The 19,574-nt window shown below is 37.4% G+C and overlaps 1 protein-coding gene across 2 annotated transcripts; it reads right to left on the reverse strand.

Moving 5' to 3' along the window:
* Nucleotides 1–2,280: 2,280 nt before the first annotated feature.
* LOC117336133 (piggyBac transposable element-derived protein 4-like) lies at nucleotides 2,281–13,195 on the reverse strand. Of its 2 annotated transcripts, none has more exons than XM_033896517.1 (6): nucleotides 13,146–13,195; nucleotides 9,944–10,130; nucleotides 9,392–9,544; nucleotides 7,774–7,968; nucleotides 6,256–6,440; nucleotides 2,281–5,363 (listed from the first exon to the last, which is right to left on the reverse strand). In XM_033896517.1, exons 1-6 carry the CDS (start codon nucleotides 13,192–13,194, stop codon nucleotides 4,246–4,248), a joined length of 1,887 nt encoding a protein of 628 aa, XP_033752408.1. In that variant the 5' UTR covers nucleotide 13,195; the 3' UTR covers nucleotides 2,281–4,245. The 2 variants fall into 2 exon arrangements, with proteins under 2 accessions (XP_033752408.1, XP_033752407.1); XM_033896516.1 differs by having other exon boundaries at nucleotides 9,392–9,547.
* Nucleotides 13,196–19,574: the final 6,379 nt, after the last annotated feature.

Genomic DNA, 19,574 nt, shown 5'->3' on the forward strand with positions numbered 1-19,574 from the left:
GTGTACATGAATGTATTAATGTATATATGGATGGTAGGGTTGTGTACATGAATGTATATATGGATGGTAGGGTTGTGTACATGAATGTATTAATGGATTGTAGGGTTGTGTACATGGATGTATTAATGGATGGTAGGGTTGTGTACATGAATGTATTAATGGATGGTAGGGATGTGTACATGAATGTATTAATGGATGGTAGGGTTGTGTACATGAATGTATATATGGATGGTAGGGTTGTGTACATGAATGTATATATGGATGGTAGGGTTGTGTACATGAATGTATTAATGGATGGTAGGGTTGTGTACATGAATGTATTAATGGATGGTAGGGTTGTGTACATGAATGTATTAATGGATGGTAGGGATGTGTACATGAATGTATTAATGGATGGTAGGGATGTGTACATGAATGTATTAATGGATGGTAGGGTTGTGTACATGAATGTATATATGGATGGTAGGGTTGTGTACATGAATGTATATATGGATGGTAGGGTTGTGTACATGAATGTATTAATGGATGGTAGGGTTGTGTACATGAATGTATTAATGGATGGTAGGGTTGTGTACATGAATGTATTAATGGATGGCAGGGTTGTGTACATGAATGTATATATGGATGGTAGGGTTGTGTACATGAATGTATATATGGATGGTAGGGTTGTGTACATGAATGTATATATGGATGGTAGGGTTGTGTACATGAATGTATATATGTATGGTAGGGTTGTGTACATGAATGTATATATGGATGGTAGGGTTGTGTACATGAATGTATTAATGGATGGTAGGGTTGTGTACATGAATGTATATATAGATGGTAGGGTTGTGTACATGAATGTATATATGGATGGTAGGGTTGTGTACATGAATGTATATATGGATGGTAGGGTTGTGTACATGAATGTATTAATGGATGGTAGGGTTGTGTACATGAATGTATTAATGGATGGTAGGGTTGTGTACATGAATGTATTAATGGATGGTAGGGTTGTGTACATGAATGTATATATGGATGGTAGGGTTGTGTACATGAATGTATTAATGGATGGTAGGGTTGTGTACATGAATGTATTAATGGATGGTAGGGTTGTGTACATGAATGTATTAATGGATGGTAGGGTTGTGTACATGAATGTATTAATGGATGGTAGGGTTGTGTACATGAATGTATATATGGATGGTAGGGTTGTGTACATGAATGTATTAATGGATGGTAGGGTTGTGTACATGAATGTATATATGGATGGTAGGGTTGTGTACATGAATGTATTAATGGATGGTAGGGTTGTGTACATGAATGTATTAATGGATGGTAGGGTTGTGTACATGAATGTATATATGGATGGTAGGGTTGTGTTCATGAATGTATATATGGATGGTAGGGTTGTGTACATGAATGTATTAATGGATGGTAGGGTTGTGTACATGAATGTATATATTGATGGTAGGGTTGTGTACATGGATGTATATATTGATGGTAGGGTTGTGTACATGAATGTATATATGGATGGTAGGGTTGTGTACATGAATGTATTAATGGATGGTAGGGTTGTGTACATGAATGTATTAATGGATGGTAGGGTTGTGTACATGAATGTATTAATGGATGGTAGGGTTGTGTACATGAATGTATTAATGGATGGTAGGGTTGTGTACATGAATGTATATATGGATGGTAGGGTTGTGTACATGAATGTATTAATGGATGGTAGGGTTGTGTACATGAATGTATTAATGGATGGTAGGGTTGTGTACATGAATGTATATATGGATGGTAGGGTTGTGTTCATGAATGTATATATGGATGGTAGGGTTGTGTACATGAATGTATTAATGGATGGTAGGGTTGTGTACATGAATGTATTAATGGATGGTAGGGATGTGTACATGGATGTATTAATGGATGGTAGGGTTGTGTACATGAATGTATTAATGGATGGTAGGGTTGTGTACATGAATGTATATATGGATGGTAGGGTTGTGGATTTGTGTCACATCCCTGTGATTAAAAAAGTACATCATAGTCCTGTGTTATGCGATAGAAATTGAAATATTGTATCTTATATATCATGTTCTTATAGGAATATACTCTACATGTAATTTGTACATATTTATGCAAATCGAAAACAAATTCCATAAAATCAATTCAATACAAAAGATCTGTTTGAATATACATTTACAAACAAACAAGTTCTAATTGAATGGGGACTGTTACAGAAGTCCCCGTAAATACAACAACAAAACCTTCGTTTTTTTCTGTCTGGGTTTTATATTTTTTATTTTAACTGGGCCCAAATTTAAGGACCTATGAGATACGTACTTAAGACATATATTCTTAGAGTATTTCACTGCCAGAGAGACCACACCCTTCACTTACACTGAATTCCCATAAACAACCAAATTGAATAATACTCCTCACAAAACTTTGTCAATTCCACTCAGTTGCTCTGGACTAGTAATTATGCATAAAATAAAAAAAAATCAAAGTATGTATAACACAGTTAAATCTGCAAGTTAAATCTAACTCATCCAAACTGAAATATATAAATGTAAGTTGCAACCCTATGTACTGGAAGCTAGCATTAACTATGCAAATTATGAACCTTGCACTGTCAAAAGGACTAGTGAAAAATTCACAATAAATGCATGAGTCAACACAAATTGCTGTGGAAAGTATATTATCATTCATGGTAAATTTCATATACAGCTGTAAAAGTATCAACAATTTATAAAAGAAAATAAATGAAAATTCCTATCAAGTAAGAAAAAACATAATCTGTCAAGCTTTATTATTTCATATAAACAAGGCATACTTGCATGTATTCTAGAAAAGGCAAGTACTTTATATATATATAACGGATAATAAATTCTGATCAAAACGATGTCAACACTTACAAAGTAAGTGATAACATTTAACAAATAATCATATTGTCATGGACATAATTAACACACACGTCAAGATTATATAGCAAAACATGAGATCAGCTAAACTAAGAAATGTCCTATCTCATTAGATATTGATTGGATGATGATGATGGATGATGACGGATGATGATGATGGATGATGATGGATGATGATGATGATGGATGATGATGATGATGATGGATGATGATGATGATGATGATGTATTTAAAAAAAGAAAAAAAATCAAATTCTGTACAAAATAAGGTGATAATGACAGTGTTGATATAAATGTCACAGAAAAAGGCATAATTAAGTATGTACCTGGGAATTCCTTTAAAAAAATATATCAAATGTACATGGGTGTCATGTGATTTGCAGAAATCATTTGCCATTCATTGATAAAATAGATAAACAAAAGATCCATGATAAACAAAAACAAAAATACATTTGAACATGATATTGCTTTGCCGGGATGCAAAGTTTAACGTTATCTCGATAACTATTTTCCTACCTATTCCTATTGGAACAGACAAGAAACAATATCTTATGTATGACGTCATGGCTTGAGAACTGGCGATGCCGTAAGCTGGTAATCTTTCTTTGGATATACATGATAACCTCTCAGCACATTCTTTCCTCTAAAACACTTGTCAATAGTCTAAGAGAACACTGTATTTAACCGTCAAAATGGGGAGAGAACTCCAACAGGATCATGGACAACTATTAGGCAAATTACAAAAGGGGCAGGTAATTAATGGAAAATGGAGGCCAATATGGCAGATGCAATATTTCCTTTTTTGGTAAAAATTAAGGAAATATGCATATCTTTATTTCTTATTTCAATATCAACTACAAAAATGTATACTTTTTCACTAATGATTTCTTTCTAACACAATAAGTCATCAAAACACTTTAAAAATGAAACTTTTGTCAAGAAAACGACAACAGTGTATTGATCAAATACAGCAATGAGAAGCACACAATCTGGTTTTAGCACCTATATGGAATATTTGTAGTTCTGAGCATTATCATCCTTTACAGTCAATTTAAATTCTTAGAATATATTGAAGTCAGGTTTTCCAGCAGACCCAACACTGCACCAAAGAGTCAGCTGATCACTTGCAATCGCACTTTGTGCAGGTGAGACCAAATGTGACTCTAAATTAAATTGCTAATTAATGGCTGAGGAATTGAAATCAAGGAAGTAAGTTTTCTAGATTATTATTGAGTACAAATGAATTAGATTCAATAATTCTGAAACTTTTAACACATGAAAGCTGTTCGTTGTTTTGTTTACGTTTAACATTTAAGTAGAAAGGATATATTTGTTCTTTAGTCGGAATGTTTCCTCTTCCGTCCATATGCCCTCACCCATTCCCTGATGTTTTTACCGTCGGGCATGTGCCATTTTGCAAAACAGTTTCTGTCTTTGTAAATGCAGAGAGGCACACAGCAGTGCTTACAAATGAAGCTGGTCTTTGTACTAGGGCAGGAATTGCCTTCAAGTCTTGCCTGGGCGTTACAGACAGCACAGTCACGGCGTGTCACCACCATCTCTGGCATACAGTCCCGACAGGGGGACAGGTCCATGCCACGCCTCTTCTGTACCAACAGAGACTTGACAAGAGCCTTCCTAAAATCCAGCTCATTGCATGGAGTTGCAAATTCAGCTGGAAATCTGTCCACATACTCAGTGTAAATGATATAGGAATTCATCACCATCATATCAATACAGTGCATGAACACGCACTTCCACCAGTGAAGTGTCTCGTCCCCGATCTTGAATGGGTAATTATGCATGTTGTTGATGCTGCGATTGAATCCATCTGAGCCCTGTTTGAAATCCACCACCAGTTTGGGTATGTGTGTTTTGGAGTCCACTGCTGACCCCATGTGTAATGTGGATAGATATGATTTAGTGCTGGTATCCTTGTGTTGTACAACTACATAGTAACTGTCCATCTCTCGCTGCCATCGAAAGTCTCCCTTTTTAGCTGCTTCATCCCATTCCTGCCAATCGCGTAGAGAGCTTGGCACCACTGGGCTTCCAGCCTTCAAGGTACTGGTCGTAAAGATGGAGCTGCTGAACAGATCCCTTAGTAAAGTCTTAGACATGAAATAACCTTCCAGAAACAACTGGTACCCTTGGTTCTGGAAGTCAGCTGTTAGGGTGTGTACTATAGAATACGGAATTCCCTCAGGATGATTAGCCCATTTATAATCGGCTTTCTCGACATACAACAAGAGTTCATATGTATATCCTGTGACTGCACAAACAAGACCGAAAAGTTTGCATCCATATCTGTGTGGTTCATTTTCTAGATTTCCTAGCCTCTTCTTGGTCTCCAGCATCCGGTCCTTTATGGATAGTTCTCGATAGGGAAAGTACAATGTGTGGGAAACAGTCTTCATGTGCTTCAGCAGAGGCCTAACATAACTGATCTTCTCTTCTGTAATGTTAATTGATATTCATAACGTCAATACAATATAACAGTGTATCAATCACATTAATATGATGAATAGAAACGAGAATAAATAGTGTTGCATTTTGTTTTGATCAGAAGGCAATAATTGATGTACATAAAATACCCTGAGGTTTTAATAAACAGTGCTTAATGTAACAAGTTCTTAAAATATACTGAAGGATGACTTGTTCCTGTATACCCTGTTACTCCAATCAATATTTTATTAAAGACATATATTTTAAGAGGTTGCCAGACTAGACATTCAGTCAAAACAGGGTTACCATCAAAACATTTTATATTGTGGTCACATGGTAACCTTTCATGAACAAAACGGTGGTTAAAAGTCCTAATTGGAAGTGAAAAGGTGTTGGGTCACCTGCTGATATGACCACATGGTAATGTTATACAGAAAATGTATGTTATGTTGTTACAAATTAAAATATGATCTGATTTTTAATTGTCAAGACTTTGTAGAACAGGGAGTAACACTGTATAATTGTTTTCAGTATCTCTAAAGTTTTAAACTGAATAAGTCTGAGGGTGAAATAGATTGTAAGGGCCACAGTAGAGAATACTTAAACATCCTTTAGCAGTCGATATCAAAGAGAAATATATTGTTACCATGGCTATCTTGTGATGATCATTTCAACAGTCAATACAGAATGATTGTAAGTCATTTTGTTTTAAATGTTGAAATTTGTTAGTTGACTAAATATTACTTTTAATGTACAATATTGGCCCCTCTGTACCCAGTCAATTTTAATATGATTATATTGTATTAACAAAATTAACTGAAAGTATCCAAATCTTGTTGTTTTATGAATTCTGGAGAACAGATTTATTTTGATAAACTTTACAGAAATATACCAATACTTGCCTTTTTTAATGTTTCCTGGTGGTGCAACATGGAGAAATGCAAGCAGGGACATGAAGCGATGTTTGGACATATTCTCCCTGACCAGTTCACTTGTTGGACCGAACACAGGGTCATCCATTTCAGACCAGTAGCACTCCAGATTCGGTAGTTTGTTGAGTGACATATACATGAGGATACCAATGAACCTGTAAAATCAATCGAGGATACCGATGAATCTGTAAAATCATTCAAAAGTGTACATGTTTTCTTTAATAAAAACAGAACATTGTGAGAAATCCTACCAAGTTTCACAAAGCAATACTCATAGGAATAATCAGAGAGATTGGTCAAAAACCATGATCAATGATATCTCCAGACTGAAATAAACAAAGGGAAGTAACCCTTTCAAAAATTGCTGGATCAAAACAGAGATATCAAAACATATAAGAGATTAAATATGTTGAAAACTATGTGTAAGAGAAAAGATTTCCAGACAAGCAAATGATTTCACAGGATGAACAGATATCTCATCAAATTTTGACAGGTGTTCAAAAATGCTGTTTTTACTTCATTTCCTTTTTGTCAACATTACATCTTTCACTGTGGATATATTCAGTTAACTAGCAAAATAAAATCTAAACCATTAAATAATATGTATGATAAAACAAGCATGATGGGTATTGCTACAGCAATACATCTCCCAATTGGCCCCCGCTAAAAATAGTAACAGTGACCTTGACCCAACTATTTTCACAGGGTCACACACATAAATATGTCTGCTTCATTCACAAAGAAATTAATATGAGTATTAACTATCAGAATTAACGGAGTGTTTGGTGTTCTTTTTGACGAGCCTATCTGAACTATATTTTGTATGAAATCAACATTGTAAGGTTACAGTGTCTCCTACAGCCTCATCACAATAGTCATCTGTTGTCCACGTGTTAGTTTACAAACGTTTGGATTTGGTTCACACTTTGCTTGGAAAACAGGGTAAGAGAAAAACAATCATTCACTCCTTTTTGGGATGAGATAGGGGGATCTAAACCTGCAGGGGAGATTGTTAAGTTCCCAAACACGAGGCAAATGTTTGGGAACTTAACAATCTCCCCCCTCGAGTTGAGATCGATCCCCCTATCTCACACCAAAAGGAGTGAAAGATTCTATTAGTCACCCCCGGTTTCAACTGTTGGAAAAATAAAGCAACACAGCTTGGGATTTCAAGTAATAATAGACTAGGTATAACTAATAAACATATATTGATACCCAGTGTATGGATCTCACAAAAACTGACTGCAACAAAATCAATATCTTTTCACATGACACATGAAGTAAAACATGTTGATGAAAACAACACCAGTAAACATTGAGAATAGTTTGTAAGCAGGCATTCAGGAGATCACTGAGAGAATGTTTCTGACTCCCCAATCTCTGATTGGACTCTTAGGTTTGAAGGAACATGACTATTTGACATATGTTTTGACCCTTCAGATTTCAGAGAAATAGTTTAAAGTCAATATACACGCCTAGTTCACCTACTTGTACATCTCCATGGTAGTGACCTTTGACCAGACATCCTTCTGCTGGACCTGAGTGGCATAACACTGGAACTGACCCTTCTTAATGACCATCTCAGCATAGGCATTGGTAGCATTACAAATGGAGGCTACTAGGTCGAAGGACAGGAAAAAGGAGAAGAAATGTATGGGAGTCTTAGCTGTCTGTCGAACAAACCTGTAGGTAAAAACACAACAACTTAGTTATAGATAGATGAATCCACCTAACATGGTATCGAGTCTAGTAAATTCTTTTGAACATTTTATAGGTACAGAATAAAATACTGATGGTAAAACAAATGACAAAACAAACAAAACAAACTGATTTGTTACATTAAAGCACTTATTCTTTGGTCAAAATTCATGAATTAATTTCTTTTTAGAATTGTCCAAGTACATTGTAATGTATTAGTTCACTGCTGCCCGATACATTCACAAAATTTTGCTTGGAATCAATGTGGCTTTATTACATTGAGGTTTCACTTCAGTATCAGAATTACATAAAATATTAATATTACTTCATTTTAGTTTGCTGAATCATGCATTAACCAATGTGAAACACATAAAATCTAAGATAAATCTTCAGAAAAATACTGTTTGTTTTAAATGATATTACACAACAATGTGTAAGACAAAAATGCATGAAACTTAATTTAACCAATGATTGGATTGCAAGTATTCTTGTAATCATGGAGATTATTAATTCCTGTCACCATGAAGATTGGAGAGTATTCCTGTTACCATGGATATTGGAGAGTATTCTTGTCATCATGGAGAGTATTCCTGTCACCACCAATGGAGTGTATTCCTGTCACCACCAATGGAGTGTATTCCTGTCACCACCAATGGAGTGTATTCCTGTCACCATGGAGAGTTTTCCTGTCATCATGGAGAGTATTCCTGTCACCACCAATGGAGTGTATTCCTGTCACCACCAATGGAGTGTATTCCTGTTACCATGGATATTGGAGAGTATTCTTGTCATCATGGAGAGTATTCCTGTCACCACCAGTGGAGAGTATTCCTGTCACCACCAATGGAGTGTATTCCTGTCACCACCAATGGAGTGTATTCCTGTCACCACCAATGGAGAGTATTCCTGTCACCATGGAGAGTTTTCCTGTCATCATGGAGAGTATTCCTGTCATCATGGAGAGTATTCCTGTCACCACCAATGGAGAGTATTCCTGTCGACGTCACTACCAATGGAGAGTATTATTGTCACCACAGAGGAGTATTCCTGTTACCATGGAGAGATTTCCTGTCACCATGGATATTATTTCTGTCACCATGGAGAGTATTCCTGTTACCATGGAGTATTCCTGTCACCACCAATGGAGAGTATTGTCTATAGCTAGCTGTCACCATAGAGGAGTAGTCCTGTTACCATGGAGAGTTTTCCTGTCACCATGGAGAGTATTCTAGTCACCATGGAGAGTATTCCTGTTACCATGGAGTATTCCTGTCACCACCAATGGAGAGTATTGTCTATAGCTAGCTGTCACCATAGAGGAGTAGTCCTGTTACCATGGAGACTAACAGTGCCCTTAGTAATTATTATCTAAGGAAAATGGAGAATAATGTTGATAAGAAATTATTACCTTGTAAGCATTCGCATCTGTATTCCAGGTGGTGTTGAAGGCTCAAAAGGGAGTGAACCAAGGGCCTTGGCCCCTTTATCTGTAACCTTGTCATCCTGCCATGATAGTCCCATCTCCTCTTCTCCATCACTCGACCCCTCCGACACATCATCACTACTGGCAGACATGGGGTAATTATACAAACATTCTCATCACTACAATAATGTATGTATTTAAAGCATCAAAGAAATATAAATCAAAATTCTGTAAGGCAACAACCTACATGTCTTTAAAGACTACCTCCTTAATATTGTTGATATTCACAACCACCTGGCGATAAAGACTTCCTACGTAATATTGTTAATGTCTACTTGTAATCTGATTGTTTAAAACATACGTTCACAGCCACCATAACAATGATGTTGATATTTAAGTCATAATATGGCAAATAAGATGTTTAATTAATACTCTGACCAATCGTGTATGTGAGAGTGTACAAAGGACAAATTCTGTGTTTGATACTGAATATACATGCATGATAAATTGATAACAATATTGTACAACTCTACACACCGGTCATTATTGTGTGCTATGAAGTCATGCTCCCCCTCCCATAAGTCTGCATGAGCTTGGCCACTATCCAGGAGCATCTTATCTAGATAGTCCTCCTCCATGGGCGACATTCCTCCATCACCAGGATCAAATGGTTGGTGGAACTGGTCAAAGTTGATTCTACCACGGCGTGCAGTTACCTCTTGATCTATAATGATAAAAGGATCCTTGACATGGGATTTAATTATCATAATTACTGTCTTAAAAGTCTTTTTATTTGTTCAATATATTCGGTCAGCAGTCCATTTAAAACATTTGATGCGTTATCTTTCTTCATTAATTATAACATTTTGATTGCAATAACTAGGTACTAACAGCTTTGAATAAATCATAGTCTTGTTTCTGGTGTTAATTTTGGAGTTCAAATATTTGAGAAATGTAAATGATATAAGTACAAAAAAATATAGCTGTTTAGAAAATAATATTAATATCATAAACTTGATGTTCATTTGGAGAAACTAAAATAGAGTCCAATCACGATGGAGACTGATCTTCACTGTTCGAATACAGCTATGCCCTGGGCGTGATAGAACAACGTCAAGCATTCAGGATAGGTTTTATTGGCCAGGAATGTGCAAAGACGCGGAGGAGTGGGTCAGGCTGTGTGACCGTTGTACCAGAGCAAAGACGCCAGCCAGAGCCCGCGCTCCACTGGTCACCATACAAACATCGCAGCCAATGGAGCTTGTCTGTATTGATTTCCTGACGTTGGAGCCAGCAAAGGGAAACTACCAATATCTCTTAGTGATAACCGACCATTTCACTAGATATGCGCAAGCGATACCAACTCGGAACATGTCAGCTCACACCACGGCAGATGTTCTCTACAACAACTTCTTTGTCCACTACGGAATGCCAAAACGGATACACTCCGACCAAGGCGCTAATTTCGAGGGAGACCTTATCAAGGAATTATGCTTACTGTTAGGAATAGAGAAGTCAAGAACAACCCCGTACCATCCACAAGGCAATAGTATGTGTGAGCGTTTCAACAGAACTTTACTAGACATGCTTCGAACTTTGGATCTGGATCAGAAGGGAAACTGGAAAGCTTATATTGGACCTTTCACAAATGCATATAACTGCACAAGGCACGAAACTACAGGATATTCACCGTACTACTTGATGTTCGGACGACACCCGAGGCTGCCAGTCGATATCGCATTCAGCGTTAATGATCAAGAGGAAAACTCTGATGAACCTTCGTACGCTACGTATGTGGAGGAGTTACGACAACGTTTGAAGCAAGCCTATCATTTGGCTTCGTCAAGTGTTAACCAGGCACAGGGGAAACAAAAACGGGGCTACGACGTTAAAGTCCGAGGTGCTACGTTGGAGCCAGGGGATAGGGTACTTGTAAAAGTGTTGGCATTTAAGGGCCGCCACAAGATTGCAGATCCATGGGAAAAGGAAATATATATTGTAGAGAGTCAACCCAACGCCGACATTCCGGTGTACATTATCCAACAGGAGGATGGTACTGGACGGAAGAGGATGATGTACAGGAATCATTTGCTTCCCGTTGGATATTTACTAACGTCTGAGAGTAAAAGTGACACACCTATATGTAAAAGGCCAAAACCTGCACCACGCAAAAGAAAGCTCCAACCAGAACAAAAGACTAATGAAGCTATGGAGGTGGAACCTGAAGATCCAAGCAATACTTCATCGGTGGTTCTCCATATCTTTACACCGGAAGCGGAGTTAGAACCGGATGTTCCAGTGCAGCAGGATGACGTTCCGGATATAGCTGACTGGATCGATGAGGTTGTGGATGACGATCCGCCCCCAGACGTGGAGGGTGAGCAACCTCATGAACCCGAGGCAGAGCTGACGTTGAGGAGGTCGCAGCGTATTAGACGGCCACCTCAGTGGCTTGCCTCTGGAGACTTTGTAATGTCGGGCCAGGAGCCTGATTGGCAGCGTAAGATCAGGTATCTCATGGCGCTTGGTAAGTCACGAGAATTTTTAGATCTGTCACCACAGATAGCTGATGCTATCGTATCCCTTTTAACTAGGAGGGAAAACTGACGAGGACGTCATTTCTTTTGATGAGGGAGTATGTGGCAGTGTTGTTTTGAATGTTTCATTGACATATATTATATATCATTATGTTATATGCACAACGTATGTGCAACGTTTGTTGTTTTTATATACCTGTTCTTGTACTCGTCCAACCGGTTTGTCTTGTCCACGTGTCTTAGCTATTTGTTACCTGTGTTATGTGTTGTCCTTGTCACGTGATTGCATGTTCGTACGTGTACCTGTACGTATCTCGCACCGTCACTCGCGCACTGGACAGCGAACTATACAGACCTCTAATATAGATTTTGATTACAATGCTAACGACAGATTTGAAACAGGACTTGTTGAAAAAAACATAATATGTAGCAGAAAACTATTTGTCGCTGTATGTGTCTAAAGACCCCTGTCAGAGTGATAGGGGTCTTCTTCTGTTGTTCCCTTCGAATAAAGGGATTGAACCGAGAATCGGATCTGTGATGTTTTCATGTAGCATTGAACCCGGCTACATATGGTGCCGAACAGTGAATTAGGTACCCCTAATGGGTCCCCATGGTATTTTTTTGCTACGGGTTGTCTCCCTTCGTCCGTACTGTCTAGACAATGTACAAAACGAAGTAATCAATTGGTGGTGTGTGTCGTGCATTATACACGTGCACATTAATTTGACAGTTATGTGTGCATGTCATTAACATGTCATTACGTCAGTATGCATGATTAGTACCCTATGTATGCACAATAAAATGAGCACGACAATGGACACGAGTTACAGTAGGGAGAAATCATTGTCATAATTCTTCGCTAACTTCGATCAAAAAGTTTAAACAAAGTCTGTACAAAACAAAATCCTTCAAGTATATCTCACACCTAAAGTCAGGTTTACATCATTTTCGGTTATATAAAGGCAATTTTTAGGGAATACTTTAGCAGAACTTGTCCGAAATCGTTATCGGTACCGTTAGGGATAGTTGGAAGATAACGCACGCTCCCCAATACGAAATATACCTAATCGATAAACAAAGGATGCTTGAAAATATACCGCCGTATGAATCAATGTAATTACCAATCGATTACAAAACACACAAGCATGAATTTCAAATGAACATCAATGCTCAAATATAAACCAATATTCGGTATTTACCCTGTAAACTCATGTGGTCCTCCAGGGTACTCAGTTTTAGAGCGGCCATGGTTGTGTCTAAATAACAGACTCGGATGCGGTATGTCATGCGGCGATGAGTGTAAAAGACGGATTTTTTCAATCAAACAGAAAATAGATTTTGTTCAAGTCAGCCAGGTTTGATCCATTACGTGAACTTGAACTTGCGACTTGAACACCTTTTTATGTATACATCAGGCATACGGTTGAAATATTATAGTTATGTTTTATGTAACATCTAATAATTTTAATTTGCCACCATGATATCTGTGATTGAGTACACAGTGTGCAGGTTGAGCAGATTTCGCTGGTAGGGGTATCCCCAACCCTTGAAAAAGTCGGCCTGCACTACTTTTATCAAATTGATTTTTTTAAAGTGTTTTTGATGCCTACACTTTTAATGGATATACATTTTGACAAATTTTTAATATGATAAATAAATAATTATAATGATTAAAATTCTTTTACTCGAGGACCCCATTGGAAATAAGCTGAACATCGGCTTTCATGGTAAAGCAAATTTACTCCATAAAAATAATGTGCAATATATAACGTGATACTTATGTCAACTGTGATATTTCAACAATATTTGTGATACTATTCATGAATCACTCATCATTTTTATCTACTATGAAATCAAGAAAATAAGGAAATGATGTAAATATTGTATAACATATATGTGATACTATTGTACTGTGTATGCTTTACCTAAATAAATATTATTATTAATGAATAAAGGAGTAATTAAGCTGCAAACTATTGCATAGGCCTATGGACACTGAAGACAGCATACCTGTATATTTTTTCCACCTACATTTTGGCATATGTTTTTGTATTAGTAAACATGAAAAGAAAAACGACATAAAGTGCTCAAATGATATAGGAATGATAAAAGTTATTTTCATTAATTATTAATATATTTATTTGTTTTCACTGATGATGTGTGGGTTCGTATTGGTGTGGACTGATACGTATACAGTATATGTAGATGGTTACTCATCAGTCAGCCACGTTTAAGGAGATGAGGTGAGAATGAGCATAATCAATCACCGAGACTAAGAAGTTAAAATTAAAGCGGGTCTCTGGAGAGTTGAAATGAAATACTGGTGACAATCTGCGGCGAGTTAAAATGAATTATTGGTGCCAATCTCTGGTGAGTTAAGATAAGATATTGGTGACAATCTGTGGCGAGTTAAAATGAATTATTGGTGCCAATCTCTGGTGAGTTAAGATAAGATATTTGTCACAATCTGTGGTGAGGTAAAATGAATCCTGCATAGAGAAAAAAAATGGCATTAAAAGTAACGTTAATTATATAAAATCATTTTTTTCAGTGATTAGTGTACATGTGTATTTATTTATTTATTTATTTATTAAAACATGTATCCTGAACTAACCTGAAGTAACCAATTAAAAAAAAAATCATATCGATACATAATACCGGTACGGTAGATCTCCTGATACATTATACCGGTACGGTAGATCTCTTGTTAAACTATACCGGTACGGTAGATCTCCTGATACGTAATACCGGTACGGTAGATCTCTTGTTAAATTATACCGGTACGGTAGATCTCTCGATACATTATACCGGTACGGTAGATCTCTCTCGATACATTATACCGGTACGGTAGATCTCCTGATACATAATACCGGTACGGTAGATCTCCTGATACGTAATACCGGTACGGTAGATCTCCTGATACATAATACCGGTACGGTAGATCTCCTGATACATTATACCGGTACGGTAGATCTCTCTCGATACATTATACCGGTACGGTAGATCTCTCTCGATGCATTATACCGGTTCGATAGATCTCTCTCGATACATTATACCGGTTCGGTAGATCTCTCTCGATACATTATACAGGTACGGTAGATCTCCTGATACGTAATACCGGTACGGTAGATCTCCTGATACGTAATACCGGTACGGTAGATCTCCTGATACATAATACCGGTACGGTAGATCTCCTGATACACAATACCGGTACGGTAGACCTCTCTCGATACATTAAACCGGTACGGTAGATCTCCTGATACGTAATACCGGTACGGTAGCTTTTTTGATAAATTATACCGGTACTGTAGATATATCTTGATACATTATACCGGTACTGTAGTTCTCTCTTGTTAAATTATACCGGTACGGTAGATCTCCTGATACGTAATACCGGTACGGTAGATCTCCTGATACATAATACCGGTACGGTAGATTTCCAGATACGTAATACCGGTACGGTAGATCTCCTGATACACAATACCGGTACGGTAGATCTCCTGATACGTAATACCGGTACGGTAGATTTTTTGATAAATTATACCGGTACTGTAGATATAACTTGATACATTATACCGGTTATGTAGTTCTCTCTTGTTAAATTATACCGGCATGATAGATCTCTCAATTCATTATACCGGTACGGTAGATCTCTCGATACCTTATACCGGTACGGTAGATCTCTCGATACATTAAAGAGGTAGGTAGATCACCCTCGATACAATAATTGTGCGGTAGATCACCCTCGATACGCGGTAGATCTCCCTTGATACTTTAATTGTGCGGTAGATCTCCCTCGATACTATAATTGTGCGGTAGATCTCCCTCGATGCTATAATTGTGCGGTAGATCACCCTCGATGCTATAATTGTGCGGTATATCTCCATCGATACTATAATTGTGCGGTAGATCTCCCTCGATACTATAATTGTGCGGTAGATCTCCCTCGATACTATAATTGTGCGGTATATGATATCGTACAGCCCATCCATCGATGAGGGACAGACACGGAGTATAGAACGGCCCGGAACTAGGGAGATCATGCACATCACGTGACATGAGCGAACACTCAATTCAAATTCCAAAAGTACACTATCTGACAAACATGGATAGGTTGGAGTGAAGTCATCTGCAACCACCAAATCATACCGACTTTCATTTTCATCGTGTACGCTCTAGCATGTACTCTGTATATATGAGGGGAGTTTATGAGTTACAACTTCAATCACGTTCCGGCAGGTTACTTAAGCATTAAACTGTCTTTTTATGGATTATATGGTCTATATAGATGCCAGAGATTTGCAGACAATCTTCATAACGCGCGCTAGCGCATTATGAAATGATTGTCTGCAAAGCTCTGGCATCTATATAGACCATTTAATCCATAAAAAGACAGTTTAATGCTTATATTTACGTTTTCTATATTAGTTTCTTTTCGATTTCAACTTTAATTTTCATTATAATTTAAAATCTTACTTTTACCGACGTTTCCATTGTCAGAGGTCAACAAATCGAACAGCCTATTGTGATTCACGTGCTGATTGGCAAAAAAAAAATAAAAAATAGTGCGTGGAAATAATAAAAAAAATAATGAAAACATCATCAGATATTTAAATAACAATATGAATAATATTGGTAGTCAGTATTTCAGAATATACGGATGAATTATTCAGTTTGTTAACGATTTCGTTTTTTTTTTTAAATTTACCATCCGGAACAATTATGCGGATGGAAATTTCACCCGTCACCACGCGCATGTAACGGCTGACAGCATTGACAGAGTTTAGCTATGAAAGTTGAATGTGCAGTGGGAGAAAGTGGAATTCGCCAAAAAACCAGGTGTAAACATGTTCTTTGATTGCATGGAAACAGCATTACAGCTTACAGTAGCTACAACAGCACCGGTGTCAGGGATACGACCAATGAGAGAAGTGACAGTGGCCGAGGGAGTTAGACGAGCTTCAGCGACAACGTTGCTTGTGACGGGTACCATGGCTGTTTTAAGTTTAGGATGCGTTAGATACGATAATGCACCACTTGATGCTTTCTTTTGTGAAGAAGAAACTGTTCTATTGTACGACCGGAGAGAAGCCTCGTTCTTATGATTTGACATAAACATGATGTGTCGGGTTTCAAAATTTTTGTCATTCAAACACTGGATGGCGGTGGCGCGCAAACAATGTGGTGTGTAATGATTTTCCACTCTGGCGGAACAAATATCAGTCGACATATGTGTTTATTAAATCTTGTTTTATTTCCATTTTCGTGATTGTTAACCATTCTTACCTTTATTTTCGTTTTACATTTTAAGATTTGTTTTCTGGTCTCGTACTCTATCCGATAGCATGATGAGCAATGATAAGATGCCATTTGTTTACATTGGTTGCACGTACGTAGTTCCGGGGGATCCCGTCCATACATCCGGTCGCGTATGAATAACACCTGAATGCACGATTTGGGTGTCAGTTATGCATAGAATGGTGTCACGCTTTGGGTGTCAGTTATACTCTCATAGACTGCAAATTTGTTTAGTTTGTTTATATCATGGCTTTGCCATCCAAATGTAAATATATATATATGTACATGTACCAGTGTTTTAAAATGTTACTGTAGATACACAGAAAAAAAATGTCAATATCTTCGCAATAGTGCAAACAATCTCCAACATCATACGCTAGTGAGGATTTATAATACCTAAAGTGGTGGGGTACAGAAATATAATTGAATTTTTCTACTCTGGGACTGCCAATTTTTAACTAATGTGGGGTTGTTTTTTTTTGAATGGACTTCTCTTGTCATTCCAATTTTCATGTACACGGCCAGTGAGTATTGACTCGGACATTTGGATTTTAGGTCTTCCTTAAAATGTGTTTTATCCCTATCACACGGACCCGACATTTGATATGTAATAGTAGATGTGTTGTATAGGAGATTATACGACAAATCCTGACGTCAGTTTAGTTTAATATCTTCGAAAATACATTTTTCTAATAATATAAAGCATATACCTTAACACAGATCATTATTTTAAACAATGTACATGAGCTGTTCGTTGTACATTGACGATCGCTAAACAGTCTCTCGCTACTACAGGTACTGTCATGGGGAGACACAGAGGACCACGGAGTGTGTAACTTTCCTGCGTTACGGAGTATAGCAGGAAATATATGTCTGGGAGTTTCGTAAATGGATATTAGCATGTATGAATATTCATGAGTAGTGGCAAGGTGCACGAGATTTGTGTGAAGGTAACACGTGATAAAGGGGAATACAGGTGCGATAGAGTCATTCTAGCCAGAGACCCGCAAGATAGAACAACGTTTAGGAAAATAAGTTATTTTATTTTATCATTATTAAAAAGGGTAAAAGGTTAAAGTTTGGCATGTTCTTGATACATAGAGATCATAGGATTGGTCGAATGATAGAATAAGGGTAAAACGTCAGAAGGTTTTCCAGAGTTTTTGGCTTATTGAGTTTCATATCTGTTTTTAACCTTGGACGTTACATAAGCACATGCTGTATATATATGTTTATTGAAGATGGCATAGATCTTAGATTAGATTTAATAAGCCGAGATGAGAGAGAGTTGATATTTTTGTCAATGTATACATTACATTTATTTCGTACATGCATTAAATACATGCTGCAAAATAAAAGTCAGTCAAACACGTCTGTCGGACAGGCTACTTCCAAAATGAATTTTGGTGTTTGAGTTGTATTGTTCGAAAAAGGGTTGCTTTTCTCAGGAGTATATCACAGACCGTATGCTGTACTGGCCACGTAGTGCTATATCAATATTTAGATGTAGAGTCGCTATAATTTGATTCCGGACGAAACAGGTTGTTATGGAAATTTAGATAGTAACTTTATGTTTGTTTTAATTGTACTAATTAACAAAGTAGACCCGGGAATTCTGTTTAAAAAAAGCAAAGTTGAATACCCAAGCGTTAAAAACAACATCATTCTCGAGAAGAGTTCAGACACAATCATACAAAACTTACCATATAGCGGCAGTTCTGTTTTGAAGTGTGTGATTCCTGGTGTGACGTCACTGATAGTCGTCACGGTACTCATGAGACGTCATGCTGTCATACCGGAGCGGTAATCAACACGGATGTGTAACATTACCTATCTAAACAGGTGTAACAGTTTTCGTATAGTGGATGGTTCTCAGGTCCTACGACTGGGTTCCGTGTGTCTGTGTAACTACATGTATATACACCCCGGTATGCATCATGACATTGCCAAAGACAATCAACGAGCAGATATATTCACATATATTTATTTACATGACAGGGAACAATACAAGGCCTACAAATACAATCACAACCGACTCGCATACTACACTCATATATGGAACGAAAACCCCCCCGACCAAGACTACAAATGTTTCCCTAATATGCCTATAGACGACGGACAAAGGGACATAACTGGACATAGACGACGGAGACATAATATATATTGAAGTGTAGACGACGGTAATTTAGAAGAGACTAACTAAATGCCGGTATCAGGTGATTCTCGGTCAGTTCCTATCTAAACTTCAGCCGGGAATCAGCAGATACCGCTGATAAATATAACCTAACGCCGAAACATAATTTTAGCGACCCAGGCCGAATAACAATTTA

This window comes from Pecten maximus, chromosome 10, assembly GCF_902652985.1.
Source record: "Pecten maximus chromosome 10, xPecMax1.1, whole genome shotgun sequence".
NCBI classification, from domain to species: Eukaryota; Metazoa; Mollusca; class Bivalvia; order Pectinida; family Pectinidae; genus Pecten; species Pecten maximus.

What these genes read in the sequence shown, in the direction of transcription:
- LOC117336133 (XM_033896516.1), bottom strand. Translation starts at nt 13,194, where the DNA reads ATGGCCGCTCTAAAACTGAGTACCCTGGAGGACCACATGAGTTTACAG. An exon ending in CAGATGCGAATGCTTACAAG is followed by an intron (nt 7,969 to 9,391) that starts GTAATAATTTCT and finishes TTTTACCTACAG; the next exon opens with GTTTGTTCGACAGACAGCTA. An exon ending in ACCAGGAAACATTAAAAAAG is followed by an intron (nt 5,364 to 6,255) that starts GCAAGTATTGGT and finishes TTAACATTACAG; the next exon opens with AAGAGAAGATCAGTTATGTT.